Here is a 15,007-nt window from a genome sequence, read left to right on the forward strand (position 1 = left end):
AGTTCGACTGAAATGAGCATTCTGGGAAAAGTTCTAAGTCAAACTGTGCTTTTTTTCACAGCTGACTGAAAGTTCAAGGTGACTGCCATTTACACACCATTTCTTCGCCAGCACTGCTCCCTCTACAAGACAATGGTTCTGGTTCTGGGACTGGATTTGTCTGAAATTTATTTGTGAAATCCCGACCCTATATGCCCATGGAAGCTGATGCTTTTAAGTACCTGGACCCGAAAAATCCCATGAACTGAACTGTGCCCATCTTGGCAGAGACGCAGGGGCATCCCCTTCAGCTCCATGCCTGAGGTGAGAGACTCGTTCACCTCGCCTAAGTCCCAGCCCTAGCGGCCCTCCTGGGGGACACAACTGTGTTTATTCAGCTCCTCGCCCTGCAAAACTGTCAGGAACCAGATGGCCTATGCTGGGCTACAGGCCTAGGAAACACCGAAGGATGCTTTTCAAACCTAGGTCGTGGTCATTATAATGCTGAGCAGAGAGAAAGGAAGTATTCTGGGACCACGAGTGCTCAAATATCTAGTCCTCTCCCTATTATTTTCCTTGCATTCAGGTCTATTCATTATGTCCTCAAATCATCTCCAGCCAGGCTATCAACTCCAGAATTCAGGCATTCTGTTTTCTCTTCCTCTGTCTTCCTCAGGTTCCCTACCTCATGTGTTCAGGAAGTATTCAATAACTGTTTAAGCAGTTTCTCTCTCTCCAGATTCCCCACTCTCATATGAACACAGAGAAATGAAAGATTCCAAGTATCCACGAGAGGAAGTCAAGGCTAACTGCTGAGGATCCTGCAGCCCCGCCCCTCTAAGAACTGCTGCTCTGTGACACCTCCCTCCCCCTCCCCCTCCTCAGTGCCCGCTGCTGCAACAGGACTTCCCCTAACGTTGTGCCAGACTACTACAGGCTAAAAGCAGAGCTCATTCTGTTACCCGGATAGGAAGCGTCCTCACATCCCTGACCCCCCCCTTCCTTCCGGGGTCAAACCACCCTGGGGACAGGCCAGCCTAGAATTTGATTTCATTCCCCGAAGCACCCTGCGTTCCATCCCTCAAGTGTCCAACTGTCTGAGGCTTCCTTGGCCATTCTAATCTTGCGGACCACAAGGGTGTCCACCCTGGGAGTCAGCAAGCATAAACCTGCAGGAGGGGAATCCCATTTAGGTCACAGGAAGGCCCCAGGATTTCAGCCTCTGGGACAGACATAAACGCTCTAACCGGCCGCCCCTGACACAATCAGCAGTTCTTGCCTATGCATTCTCCACCCATGGGCGGGTGGAAGCCTGTGGGTCCTGCCCAGCTCTCCCTGCTGGAGAGTGCATATTCTGGTCAGGCAGCCCGGGCTGCATCTGTGTCACAGTGGGTCCCGCAGCACTGACACTAGTGCTTTGAGACGTATATTAATCCCTCAGTTTCACTGACTTGCTTGTTAAAATATAAATTGTTTAACAAGGACTTCTGGAAAGGGATACCTTAGTGGGGCCCCTTATCCTGATTCCCTTGTAAGCCTCAGGGCAACTTCCAGAGTACTCGCGGAGCGGGCTCTCAGGACAGCCCCCACGCTCACCGCTGCCTCTGCTGCCTCCGTCTGCTCTGACGATGCTGGGGAATAAGGGAAACTATGGCTAGTTTGCTAAGACAGCCCCTGGAAATTTCCATTACCCAGTCACTCTGAGTAAGTAGAATTTTCAGACTGGCCAACAGGGGGTGCTCCAGCATACCTGTGCTGAGTTAATGCTGGTGTTTTCATTCTAGGTGGTTTTCTCAAGTCTAGGCCACCAGCCTCAATCACCTGGGGTGGTCGTGAGGTGCAGTAACGCGTGCCTCCCCTGTCTTCACGCTAGACCCGCTGAATCAGAAGTTCAGGGTGGGTCTGGGGATCTCCGCTACTAACAAATACTACACAGGCACCTTAGGCACGCTGACAGTCACTGTGGGCAGGCCCAGAGGGGTGCAGGAGTGAGTGTCCCTTCTGATGACTAAGGCCTTATCAGTGATAAGGTTTTTCAGTGTGATTTCTTCACCAGGAAATATTTTGATCCCTGTCCAGAGTAAATCTTTATTGTCTTTCCAACCAATAAGATCACTCTTGAACTGTATAGGTTAACATTTGAGCTATTTGATATGGGTTTTTCAGGTGTGAATGCGCTTTTGTTGCCACTATAATGTTTCCACTTGTCTGTGTTTATTTATTTGCACCCACTGAATCAACCGTATACACCTCCTTACCCTCTGCCTGGCCTATCCGTAGTGTGGATCAGCTGCAAAGTAATCAGCTGTTAATGCTGAGGAAATGGTATTATCTGAGTAGTATTTTTTAATACAGAAACTTTAAAAAAACCGAACAGAATAAAATCTGAGTGGGCGAGAAATACTTTAGGCCTAAGGAAAACTGATTCTAAATAAATTTAAGGAGTTGGGCCAAGTATTCTTGAGAAGGTAGCTAGATTGGGGGAGGGCGTCATGGGCCACAAATGAAATTGGGATAATTTTTGAGGTTCCTCGGCTTCTTTTCCTCTGTGCTTTCCCCAGTGCTCCAGCTTTGCTGGAGGTCGCCTTCCTGGGCAGCAAAGAAAATCTGAACTTAAAGCGTGAAACATGAAGTGCTATGCAGTGCTATGTGCCATTAAGTGCTAAAGCAAACGAAGAATTTTTAAAGGACTTCTTGATACCAAGGAGATGGGCCACATGAAGCCTATAACGTCTCAGCGGAAAGAAACCAAAATACAGTAAAGGCTGAACACTTGCACGGGGGAGCCACAGCCAATGCGGTGAAATGAGATCACAGATGGACACTGAGTGGAAGGATGCAGTACCTCGGAGGCATGTTACTTTAACTGGATCCAGAGGGCGTCTTTCAGGACCTGTCTCTCCTGACTGCACTGACCTTTTCCTTTTCCCAAGGCCGCATGAGTACTTAAGCTCATCGGTTGTGAAAACAAATCTGATGAGGTATCGAAGGAGCCGCCTCCCGTCCTTCTTTGAAGAATTTACAGCCTCGTCCCACTGTTTGCTCGTTATGTAGACAGGATAGTTGTTCAACAGCTGCTTGCTTCCCTGGAAAAGCGAAATATTTTCTCATTACCTACCTGGCCGGCCAGCCAGCCAGCAGCCCAGGCGATCTCCATTTCAAAGGCAAACATGCTTTTTAACCAAGTGGCTATACTGACAATGAACCAGGTACTGAAGAGCACAAGTAATTGCTCACACTCAGAACGGGGCACTTTTCAAATTACATTTGCATTTTCTATAACAAGAGCCAATGAGGTATAATGAACACCTTTGAAAGAGGAGCTATTTATAACTTGCATTTTAACAGGTAGGTTAAAATGTGTCAAGATCCAATGACAGGGAACACTATTTAAATATAACCTGTAACTTTCCTTTTCAATCTATTAAAATATGCAAAAATGACTTTGAAGAGTGTGATCAAACAGGTCTCTTCATCCTTTGGTTGGCGGTCAGGTACTTTTAGAAATGATGCTGGTGGGCTACTTCCATAAGGTATTTTTTTGTGTTTCATGCACCTAATATCTGATAGCCATTGTATTTCAGTGGAAACATTAAACAGTGAATTTTAAAGAGGGGGCATTGTGGAAACAAACAAAAATCACTAATAATAATGCAAAACAAGTTTTCTCAAATTATAGCTTCTGCAAATGCCACTATGTCAACTCAAAATTTTTCTTACTTTGCACCTTCATAATTTATGTCTGCTATAAAATTCCCAGGCTAAATAGTTGCACTGGGACTAATTACAGGAATTTCTGTAACATTTATAAGCCATGTTTAAGTCAATTGCACCTACACGACCATTATTTTAGCTCTGGTTGTCCATAAAATTCTACAGTCCAGGGCAAATTAATTAACCCATGATCTCAGCTTTAATGTACTTCTTCCCCAGTAATTAAGGTGTACAAAATAAAGAAGGGAAACTCACTCAGTTTTACAACTCTGCAAATTTACTACAGGTTATAAATTTGGCACTATTTGGAACTGATAGGTTTTAATTTAAAAAAGTGCTCTGTTCAGTTAAGCTCTGAGAAGGGCAAATGGTTTAGGAGCCAACAGGAAAGAAAGAGGCAGCAGGTATGGCCATGAAACTGTGACTGAATTATACCCATGGAAACTCATCACCGCAGCATTCATACTCCCTTGAAATAGCAGGAGTGTGACTTTGTGTCCTTTTTAAGGGAAGCAGCTGAGGGAGGTGGTTTGTGGTTTGAATTTAGAGTCAGCCTGGGTTTGAACTAAATCTCGGTTCTGGGTTTTATTTGTTGTTTCTTGAGCAAATTACTTTAACTTGTTGGACCAAAGTTTCCCCATCTATAACACGGGAAGAACTAAATTATCATGGGTTTAAAATACGAGTACTTGGGAGCATAAACCAACCCTTGGCTCTGTGTACTATGTGTGATCAAAAGATGGGCAGGAGCCCAGAGGTTCCGAAGGGTCCTTCAGCCCAAGCTGCTGTTTCACGGCAGGAGGGGAGAGATGGAGGGACGACTGGAGTGACGGGCCGTGCCGATGGAGAAGTGAGGATGAGAGATGTAAAACCAAGGTGGTCAGGCAACCAATCCACTGAGCCAGGGTACGGGGGACTGAGGAGTGAAGATGATTCCCAGGTGCAACGGGGGTGTCCTCCACAAAGATAAGGAACAGAAGGTTATGGCTGGGGGGAGGAGGAGGCAGATAGCAAGGAAGAACAGTGCCTGACATATACTAGGTGCAATGAACATCCATCGGGTGGGTGACTGATGCAGTAAATACTACCGCGGCTGGCACGGAGCAGACACTCAACACCGGTGGCTACAATGAAGAGCTCTTCATTTTCTTTTTTTGCGGTATGCGGGCCTCCCACTGTTGTGGCCTCTCCCGTTGCAGAGCACAGGCTCCGGACGCGCAGCCTCAGCGGCCATGGCTCACAGGCCCAGTCGCTCTGCGGCATGCGGGATCTCCCCGGACCGGGGCACGAACCCGCGTCCCCTGAATCGGCAGGCGGACTCTCAACCACTGCGTCACCAGGGAAGCCCCGCTGTATGTTTTAAAAACAGCTTTCCCTCGGGTGTGTGAGCTCATCTGGCAAGCCAGAATGCCCGCGGCTGTTTGGCCAAGAAGGTTAAATCCTCTCCCAACGTCTCACAAGTCAAAAGGCACAGCTGGGAACCCTGTCCCCAAATTCAGAGTTGCCCCTAAAACCAGAGCTGAGGCTATTTCAAGATGGGAGGTGCTTGAGATGAGAGAGCTGGCAATCCAGGGAAGGTGCCCTCTCCAAGCTTGAAAGCATCCACTCCTGCAGAAGAGCTCAACAGCCCTTCCAAAATGTAGAAATACCATTTGGAGGGCATTTTCAAGAAATAAAGAAAGGGAAGGAGGCAGAGAGGAAGGAAGGGAGGAAGGAAGAAGGAGAAAGGGATAAAGTCATTTATAGCCCCAAACAACTCACACTGCTCTGTGCTGTGGATGAGGTTACCCATGCTGTTTCAGCACAGCTAACAGAAACCAAATATGATTAAATAATACTACTGAGAAGATGCTCATTTGCCTGAAATGACAATAAAAATAATATAGTAATAACGATGATGATGGGTAATAAAGTTTTAAATAGTCCTATCTGGAGGAAATGTAGATATTTCCCTTATTTTTATATTTTTATAGAATTCTCTTCATATTAGCCACCAAAAGGGTATTGGTGACCTATACCAACTGACCTATTGTCAAGTCACTCTGAACAAACCAATTTGAACAGCACTTATTTAATGTCTTCATAGAGTCATATCCAGATGGAAGACGGAGGTGTATATTAACTTTTAAGTAAGTTCTGATTTAGTCTCATGAACAATGTGCTCTCTGAGCACAGAGGAGTGTGGCAATCAGGAAGAGCTTCTGGAAGAAGTGGGCTTTTCAGATGTGCTTTTTGTATAATAGAAATGTCAAGTTAAAAAATGTGGACCCGGGACTTCCCTGGTGGTGCAGTGGGTAGGACTCCAAGCTCCCAATGCAGGGGGCCTGGGTTTGATCCCTGGTCAGGGAACTAGATCCCACATGCATGCTGCAGCTAAGGAGCCCAAAAGCTACAACTAAGGAGCCCACCTGCTGCAGCTAAGACCCGGCACAACCAAATAAAATAAATAAATTAAAAAAAAAAAAAAAGGAAAGAAAATGATTGGAAGGACTTTGGGTTTAAAAGAGGGGTCGGTTAAAAAAAAATAAAATGTGGACCCTATTTTAGGGAGCAAAGGATTTTAAGCATGTGACATTTATTTTGGATCTGTATTTTAGAAAAATAACTTTCCAGTGTGGAGCACGGAGAAGAAAGAATCTACTGCGACAGCCCAGGTGACATGTGACTGAGAATGAACTAGAGACAAGAGGCTGTTCAACGTGACCGTCAGGAATGAGGAAGAGGAAGAGTCTGTGATGCCTCGAAAGTTTCTGCTCAGGGTTGGTGCTGCTTTTATTGAAGAGGAAACAGGAGTAACGATGGGTATTCAGAGGAGGCGTCGTGAGTTCCACTGGTCAGGCAGTAGTACACAATGGTCAGGAGTCGAGTCCTGGGGACTGGGGTCTAGATCTAAATTTGGGACTCGTAAGTCCACACACGGTTGATGTTCAGAGAGAGCGTAACTGAGCAGAGAAAGGTAGTGGAGAGATGAAAGGTCAAAGTCCAGAGAACGGTGGTTGGAAAACTCCTTAAAGCTTAAGGAGTTTTTCTTAATAAGAAACGGACGGGGAACCACAAGAGAGTCCTGACACAAAGGCCCAGAGAAAGGGAGCAGCTGGAGGAGGGGTGAGGCCCTGCGGATGACGAGGGCTGGAAAATGGGCCCCTGGACTGGACAACTGGGAGAGTAGCAGGCTGGGGGGGCTCTCGCAGACCATTCGCTGCGTCGTGGAGGTGGAGCCGGATTACGGAGGCAGGGGAGGGCAAAGGAGAACTGAGAGTGGAGCAATGAATATACACCAGTCTTTCAAGTGTTTAATCACGGAGAAGAATGAGGTCCCCATTCAGCAAATGCCTTCGATGACACGCACTGGGGATGCCAATGGGGACGAGACCTGGGCCCAACCTTCAAGGAGCGGGATGTGTCGTGGTGTAGGATGAAGGTGCCGATAGGATGCTTCGGGTGATGGAAGGAGAAAGAAAAGATAATCACTGAGGGATGGAGGGAGAATCAAAGGAGGGCTGATTTTCAGGGTGGGAAGACTTGGAACACACACTGGCTCTGCCTGAGGGAACGACAGGTCGGTTCTCTGTGCCAAAAGAATGGGGGGAGACTTGCCCGCAGGATTTAAACTATTTCTTTTTCTCCCCCTCAGAGTACAGAGCTGAATCTTCACGATGCATGATCTTTCTCCACAGGATATATACTCACCCATAAACCTCAGAGTCAAACATGTATTTTGCTAGCCAATCTGTTCTGGTATATATCTACATGGGTAAACCACCAGGATGCTTCATCTTAAGGAAATTCCACATGGAATGAGACCTACCTCGGCCGGCTGGTCGGCTGGCTGTGGGATCACAAGCTGGTTGTAGTGCTGAAGCAACGTCTTCAGGTAGTCTAAAACCGTCTGGCAGGGCACTGGGTAGAAGAGATTGCAACAATTGCACATTAGCTATTTTGTGCTGGGAAAATAAAAAGCTTTAAGGTTTAAAAAGATTTTTGATGCAAACTTCTAAAAAAAAAGACTCATTTTCTAAAGGAAATAGAATCTTCTCTCATTTGACATCTGTAGTTATTTCAGTTTGTAAATATAGAACAGATGCTATGGTTCGGGGAGAATTTTTAGGCTCAGCACAGCTCACTGAAAACTTTTAAGTCAAACCTACTCTAAGATGAATTTGGGTTAATAATAATGATATCACACGGAACAACTCACAGAAGAGACATGTCTTCTTTGACTCAAGTTGGAACATTAGCACCCAACGGTACTTTTTAAAATTAAAGTACTGAAAACTAATGTTTCACTGGTTTTGGATCAATGATATAATGTTCATTTGTAGTGCCATTCGTTCCTAGTTCTTCAGTAAAGCAGTAAGCCATGCACTTTAGACCTGCTTCCTGACACAGACACATGTAGTTTTTCTGGTAAGTGTCTCACTCCTCCCCTCTCCAGAAACTCACCTGATCTGGTCCAATTCAGATTCGGTTATTATGTATTTCATTAACTGCTGCACTATATTTTGTGAGGCACAGTCTTACAGAATCACTGAATAATCACAATAAAACAGAACAGATGTTAACCCAACACAGAGTCTGACATTTTTTTTGTACCATTGCATAAATAATTCTTATATTTTAAGATTTATATTAGAGCCCTTTCCAGAGTATTAACTGATTGCTTTTAAAGGTCTTGGTAACTTAGTAAATAACCTAACGGATACGAATTATTGCCATCATCTGTCTTGGCTGTGTGTTTTCTTAAGATGTTTTTGTCACATTGAAGAAAATAATAAATATTTAACCTAAACCCTAATTTTAAAGTATCACCACTGAGCCTTCTTCACTTCATTTTTCTCAGCACTTTTTTTGAGAGCAAACTGAAATTATCTTTATCTCCTGCTAACAGCTCTGGGTTTTTCAGGTGACATCACATTGCAACATAAATCAAAAACTACATCACCATCCTTCTGAAGAATTTGAATGATAAGAAGTAGAAGTAGGTTAGGAAATTTTTCTTCTTGCCAAAAAATATTTTCTTAAATAACATCCTTATAGACTTGTGTCTTACAGACCTGTGTCATAGGTCACTCTTGTATAGTCATTTGAATATATTCTTCAAATTAAAGAAGCAGTTTCAGGACAACCGCAAGATTGTGCCTTCAACAAAAAGAAGGCACGTGTGTATCAGTTTGAAGTAGGACTTTTATTAAACCAAAGTTTAATAAAACCTGTCAAGTACCTCTAATTTCATCATCCTATTAAAAGACTAACCCACTTTAGAGCTCACCCTGATGTAACTAAACCCTTTGTTTTATTTATAATTCGGCCAGACCTTGCCCAAGTTCCTTTTAAGGGGCGCACTTACTGGCCAACAGTTCTATGTTCTGACAGACACTTTCACCCTGGGTATGGCTGAGTAGAGACTCTGAGTCACTGAGAGCTAGAAAATCCACTTTCTAAACCACACCACTTCTGCTAGGGTATGCAGTGTTCACCAAAAAGTCTGAGCAAGTTAACTGAATGACAAACAAGAATTTCCCACATTACTAGAGTTCCACAAACAAACAGTCTAACCCACTTTGCTCTCAGTGAGTGAGAATGTATCTTCTAGCAATGGGCACGGATTACAGGAAAAAAGCAGAAGCCGTGAGAAGCTAACGGAGACAGGAAACAAGTTTGCTGTTGAGTTCTGGCTTTTCATTAACTGTGTGGCCTCTGGGACTCCATTTAACTTCTGTGCGTGAGTCCCTTCTACACATTGCTGAAAAGAAGGATCTCGGTAGCAGCAATGCAACTGTGTATACGTCACTGCTTTTCCAAGTGACACGTGAGAGGTATTACTCTGAATTTAGTTTGGAAGTTTTAGTAAAATTTGTAAATACTCACTGACTAAGATTTGAACGAAACTTCTTCTGATACTTTATCCATACTTTACATTTGTTTAGGGAAAAAGTGTTTAAGTGAAGCACAAAAACGCTTACAAAACTGAATATTCAGTGTGACCTCAACCATGTTAAAAATAATTATGTGCGCAGAGAAGAGATTGGAAAGAAATAAACCAAAGTGTTAATAATTTAAAATGATTATATTTTGGTAACAGAATTAGGGCAGTTATTATTACCTTTATCCTTTATCATCCTTGTAAAAACCAGTTTAAAAAAAGTTCTACAGTGGGCATGGATTTTAACTACTTAGAAGTTGTTTGAAGAATGTCTACATGACTGTTATCTCCCCTTCCTTTGCTATATATGACCTTCAGTGTTGCCTGTGTAGCCCTGGAAGGGCTTGGAGGACGACTCTCCCATCTCTACACCCCCAGTATTTAGGCAGCAGTGCTAAGCCCTGAGCGAGGCCGGCTGATGCACATGCGCTGGAAGAAAGTGGAATTTCATGTGACTTTACTGGCTGTAAGCCTCTCCTGAAGGCAAGTGGGTCCTGTGGGTGGTATCTGGGCACAAGGCCGAAGGCCAGGAAGACTTAGCTACTCAATTGACTCTGCACAGTTGGCGGCTGTACTGTCTGGCAGACTCTTAAGTAAGGGCCTTCCAAGGAGAACTGCTCTGATTCTGTTTTTACCTCTATTAAGGGTGCTTGGGTCTCGAGCACCTAATTTTCCTGGCAGATCATTGCATTAACATCTTGATCAGTTTCTCTTCTTGTTCCTCAAGCATTATTTAATCTACTTTGTTATATAATTTTTTTTAAGATGATGTTGGGGGTAGGAGTTTATTAATTAATTAATTTTTGCTGTGTTGGGTCTTCGTTTCTGTGTGAGGGCTTTCTCTAGTTGTGGCAAGCGGGGGCCACTCTTCATCGCGGTGCGCGGGCCTCTCACTATCGCGGCGTCTCTTGTTGCAGAGCACAGGCTCCAGACGTGCAGGCTCAGTAGTTGTGGCTCACGGGCCTAGTTGCTCCGCGGCATGTGGGATCTTCCCAGACCAGGGCTCAAACCCGTGTCCCCTGCATTAGTAGGCAGATTCTCAACCACTGCGCCACCAGGGAAGCCCTATAATTGTTTTTTAAAGACTCAAAACATTTACCTCCAAGTATATCACATACAATTTTATAGGGAGATTGAAATTGTTTACTGTCCTCTGACGACCATGCCATCTGTGTGCTTATTTCAAGTGTCCTATTCATATCGTCCCCGTAAAGTATAAGTCCCGCAATTGTAAATGTCTAGAAATAAACAATGAGCTTTAAGTGTTACTCAGCCTACAGACGCATGGTAATTCTCTTGATTATCACAATGTCCTGTCTCTGTTTAATTTAATTGACATGTGTAGCTGCTACAACAGAACGTGCCTGACACTGGGCTGGGAATCGGGGTTATGAGGATGACTGTGACTTAGTCTCTATCCTCAAGGACCTTACACAGCCTGCCTCTCCTCGTGTCAAGACCCCAGAAGAGACAGACACACAGAGAGTAAAAACTGGCCCTGATACAGACTCCAACAGAAGCAAGCACGATGTACGACAGCAAGTGGTTAATGCTGCCGGGAAACTGGGGGAGGGGCTTGTTATGGACGGGTGTCGCCTGACCTGGGTACTGATGGCTGAGGAGGAATTTCTCGAGTGGGGAAAAGGAGGGTATGTTGGAAGGACAGCAGGAGTTAAGGGAAGACCAGAAGCAAGGGCACAGCGGCTCAGGAATCACAAATTGTCCAGAGGGGTTGGAACACTCGGTGTATGGTGGGAACTGAGGGGTGAGTCTCCAAAAATGAACAGGAAGACTCAGGCAGTGAAGGATGTCACGTGCCACACCGAGGGGGCTGGAATTTACTCCATGGGCCAACAGAGGCTTTTCAGCAGTGGGTGACGTGGGCCTTTTCAGTTGGCAGAGCCTGGCGTCTGGGGGAGTTGAGTGGCTATCGCAAGAGTCCATATGGTGAAACAGGCCTGGATGAAAGCAATGGGGAGAGCGGGGAGGACCCCATACCGGTGGGTGTGTACGAGGTGGAATCCAGAGGAGAGGAGGCTGACATCAAGGAGGGAGAGAGATGGATGGAACTGCGGCTCCCAACCTGGGTAACTAACTGAATGCTGACCTTTTTACAAGGTAAGACTACCATCAACAATCTAAAAAAACCACTTAAGATTTCTGTATGATCAGGCACAGGACCATGTCCCTGTTTCTTTTTTTTTTTTTTTGCGGTACGCGGGCCTCTCACTGTTGTGGCCTCTCCCGTCGCGGAGCGCAGACTCCGGACACGCAGGCTCAGCGGCCATGGCTCACGGGCCCAGCCGCTCTGCGGCATGTGGGATCTTCCCGGACCGGGGCACGAACCCGTGTCCCCTGCATCGGCAGGTGGACTCTCAACCACTGCGCCACCAGGGAAGCCCCCTGCCTCTCTGTTTCTTAAGGTTGCTCTCTGTTGAGTGCTTCCTGGAACACCTAGCAGGCACTCGGTTGCTACTTAATGAACTTAATACTTCCAGCATTCCAGTATTATTAACCTCACCTTACAGAAGGGGGAAACCGAGGCTCAGAATGGTTAAGTAAGTTGCCTAAAACCACAGATAGCAAGTGGCAGGAGCAGAAATCCAAACCCAGGTTTGACTCCAGGGCCATTTTCTTCAGCCCATGCTGTTCTGTGTCCCTCAGTCTCACAGCTACGCCAATAGTCGTGCTGACTTCTACCAAATTCTGAGTAAAAGAACTCAATCCTTTATTGCTCTCTGTTCCTGTCACTCGCTTTAGTTTTTTACTCAGAACATTCATTCTCCTTAGAACGCGCACGTTAAGCATGATCAATGTGTTTCTCGGGACCAGAAGTCGACCTGAGCCTTCTCCCACAGGCACTTCTGGGCACGTGGGCTGGAGGGTGGCACGAGCACGGGAGAGCACTGGCACTGCGACACCACTTACTCCAAGGGCTTTTTGTTCTTACAAAACTAGTTATCCAAAAACAGACACCGATTTATCTTTTTAAAATCTTCGTACGTAGAATATCCTTACCTAGGACCAGCACTTTGTACGTAATCCAAGGTTAATTCTCTAGTTTGCAGCCTCCTGAGTTAGTACAGTTGATCCTCATTATTTGCAGGTTCTGGACCTGCAAATTTGTCTACTCGCTAAAATGTATTTGTAACGGTCAAATCTGTATTTGGGGTGCTCTTGCGGTCACTGCGGACTTTGGCTGGTCACTGAGAATCTGAATTTCTGGAATCACACACCCCTAGCTGAGGTTGAACAAGGTAACACTTGGCTTGCTCGTTTCAGCCCTCATACGATAACAAGGGTTCTTTTCATGTTCTGTTTAGTGCCATGGTTTTTGCATTTTTGTGCCTTTTCTGCTTGGTGATTTCGCTGTTTAAAAGGAGCCCCAAACGGAGAGTTGACGTGGTGTCTAAGTGTTCCTGAGCGCAAGGCTGTGATGTGCTTCAAGGGGAAAATGCGTGTTAGATAAGCTTTGTTCAGGCTTGAGTCACAGCGTTGCTGGTTGTGAATTCAGTGTTAACCAACTAATACTATATATTAAATAAGGGCTCGTTAAACAAAAACATACTTAAAACGACGTTTTGTGATTAGCTGACGAAAATGTTGCAACCAGAGGCTCTCGGGAACCGAGGTCTGTATTTCCCCTCAGAGTAATGCCTTGCTGATTCAGTGCTCACAGCTTACAGAATAGAACGACTGTGAATAATGAGAATCGACTACATTTTGAGGGTGGAAGAGGGTAATAAACTAGCTCTGGAGTCAAGAGGCTTCGATTCTAATTTGAGGTCTGCCACAGACTTTACCTGTCCAGGTTGCAACCTCTTTGTCTGTAAAATGGGAATATTAATTTTTGTTTGGAGTTATGAAGATAAATTGAGATGATCATAAATGTACTTTTTAGAAAGTAGAAAGTTCTTTACTAATATCAACAATAAGTGTATCTTCTCTATATTTGGCACTTAGAAAATTTCAAGGTTTTTTTTTTTTTTTTTTTTTGCGATACGCGGGCCTCTCGCTGTTGTGGCCTCTCCCGTTGCGGAGCACAGGCTCCGGATGCGCAGGCTCAGCGGCCATGGCTCACGGGCCTAGCTGCTCTGTGGCATGTGGGATCTTCCTGGATCGGGGCACGAACCCGTGTCCCCTGCATCAGCAGGCGGACTCTCAACCACTGTGCCACCAGGGAAGCCCAAGGTATTTTTAATGTGTCATAATTATTTTACTTTGGAAGTTATTATTTTTTAAATTTTATTGAAGTATAGTTGATTTACAATGTTGTCTTAGTTTCAGGTGTACAGCACAGTGATTCAGTTTACATATATATATATATATATATATATATACACACATATATATTCTTTTTCAGATTCTTTTCCCTTATAGCTTATTACAAAATACTGAGTACAGTTCCCTGTGCTATACAGTAGGTCCTCGCTAATTATCTATTTTGTATATAGTAGTGTGGAAGTGATTTTTTTTTTTTTTTGCGGTACATGGGCCTCTCACTGTTGTGGCCTCTCCCGTTGCGGAGCACAGGCTCCGGACACGCATGCTTAGTGGCCATGGGCTCACAGGCCCAGCCGCTCTGCGGCATGTGCAATCTTCCCGGACCGGGGCACGAACCGATATTCCCTGCATCGAACCGATATTCCCTGCATCGGCAGGCGGACTCTCAACCACTGCGCCACCAGGGGAGCCCTGGAAGTGATTTTTTAATTACCATACAGTATTTTATATTTCTAACACCCACATTTTATCATATTTTTAAATCTCTGAACTTGGTGTTCAAAGATAATTATAATGTGCAATTACGATTTGCAGTGTTTTTTCTTCTTCCTTAGTGGAACATAAAGTATTGGTGTGTCTTACATTCAATGGGGGCTTAAATTAGATGAAATATGGTATTTTATACCCACCCTCCCTTATGAGTTCTCTTCACCCAGTGCTGACTGTAAGCTTTCTGAATAAATGTGACTACTCTAACCTGACATCTTCTCCATAGAGAAGTTTGCCCATCACCATTCTTCTTCTTCTTTTTTTTTTTTTAATGGTATGCAGGCCTCTCACTGTTGTGGCCTCTCCCATTGCGGAGCACAGGCTCCAGACGCGCAGGCCTAGCGGCCATGGCTCACGGGGCCCAGCCGCTCCGCGGCATGTGGGATCTTCCCGGACCGGGGCACGAACCCATGTCCCCTGCATCGGCAGGCGGACTCTCAACCACTGCGCCACCAGGGAAGCCCTACCATTCTTCTTTTAATAACCTCTCAGCTCTTTGTATTCCTGATCCAAATGTCTTCCTTTTGTGACTTTTTCTTCTTTTAACCTATTTTCACTTTCTTTTAAAAAATTTAAACTTTTAAACAGACTTTCTATTTTCTAGTGTGATAATCTAAT

The 15,007-nt window shown here is 45.0% G+C and overlaps 1 protein-coding gene across 4 annotated transcripts in view; it reads right to left on the reverse strand.

Annotated features, from left to right (window-relative positions):
- The window catches only part of BEND4 (BEN domain containing 4), a 59,894-nt gene that overhangs the window by 33,041 nt on the left and 11,846 nt on the right, over positions 1 to 15,007 (reverse strand). For 3 of the 4 annotated variants that reach the window (XM_073805197.1, XM_073805199.1, XM_073805198.1), the window contains exons 3-4: positions 7,502 to 7,593; positions 2,896 to 3,065 (exon numbers count right to left, since the gene is read on the reverse strand). In XM_073805197.1, coding sequence (XP_073661298.1) covers positions 2,896 to 3,065; positions 7,502 to 7,593 — 262 coding nt within the window. Of the gene's footprint in view, positions 1 to 2,824; positions 3,066 to 7,501; positions 7,594 to 15,007 lie in introns of all 4 variants that reach the window. The other variant, XM_019928043.3, reaches the window with a different exon arrangement.

The sequence above is a fragment of the Tursiops truncatus genome, chromosome 5, assembly GCF_011762595.2.
Source record: "Tursiops truncatus isolate mTurTru1 chromosome 5, mTurTru1.mat.Y, whole genome shotgun sequence".
Lineage (NCBI taxonomy): Eukaryota > Metazoa > Chordata > Mammalia > Artiodactyla > Delphinidae > Tursiops > Tursiops truncatus.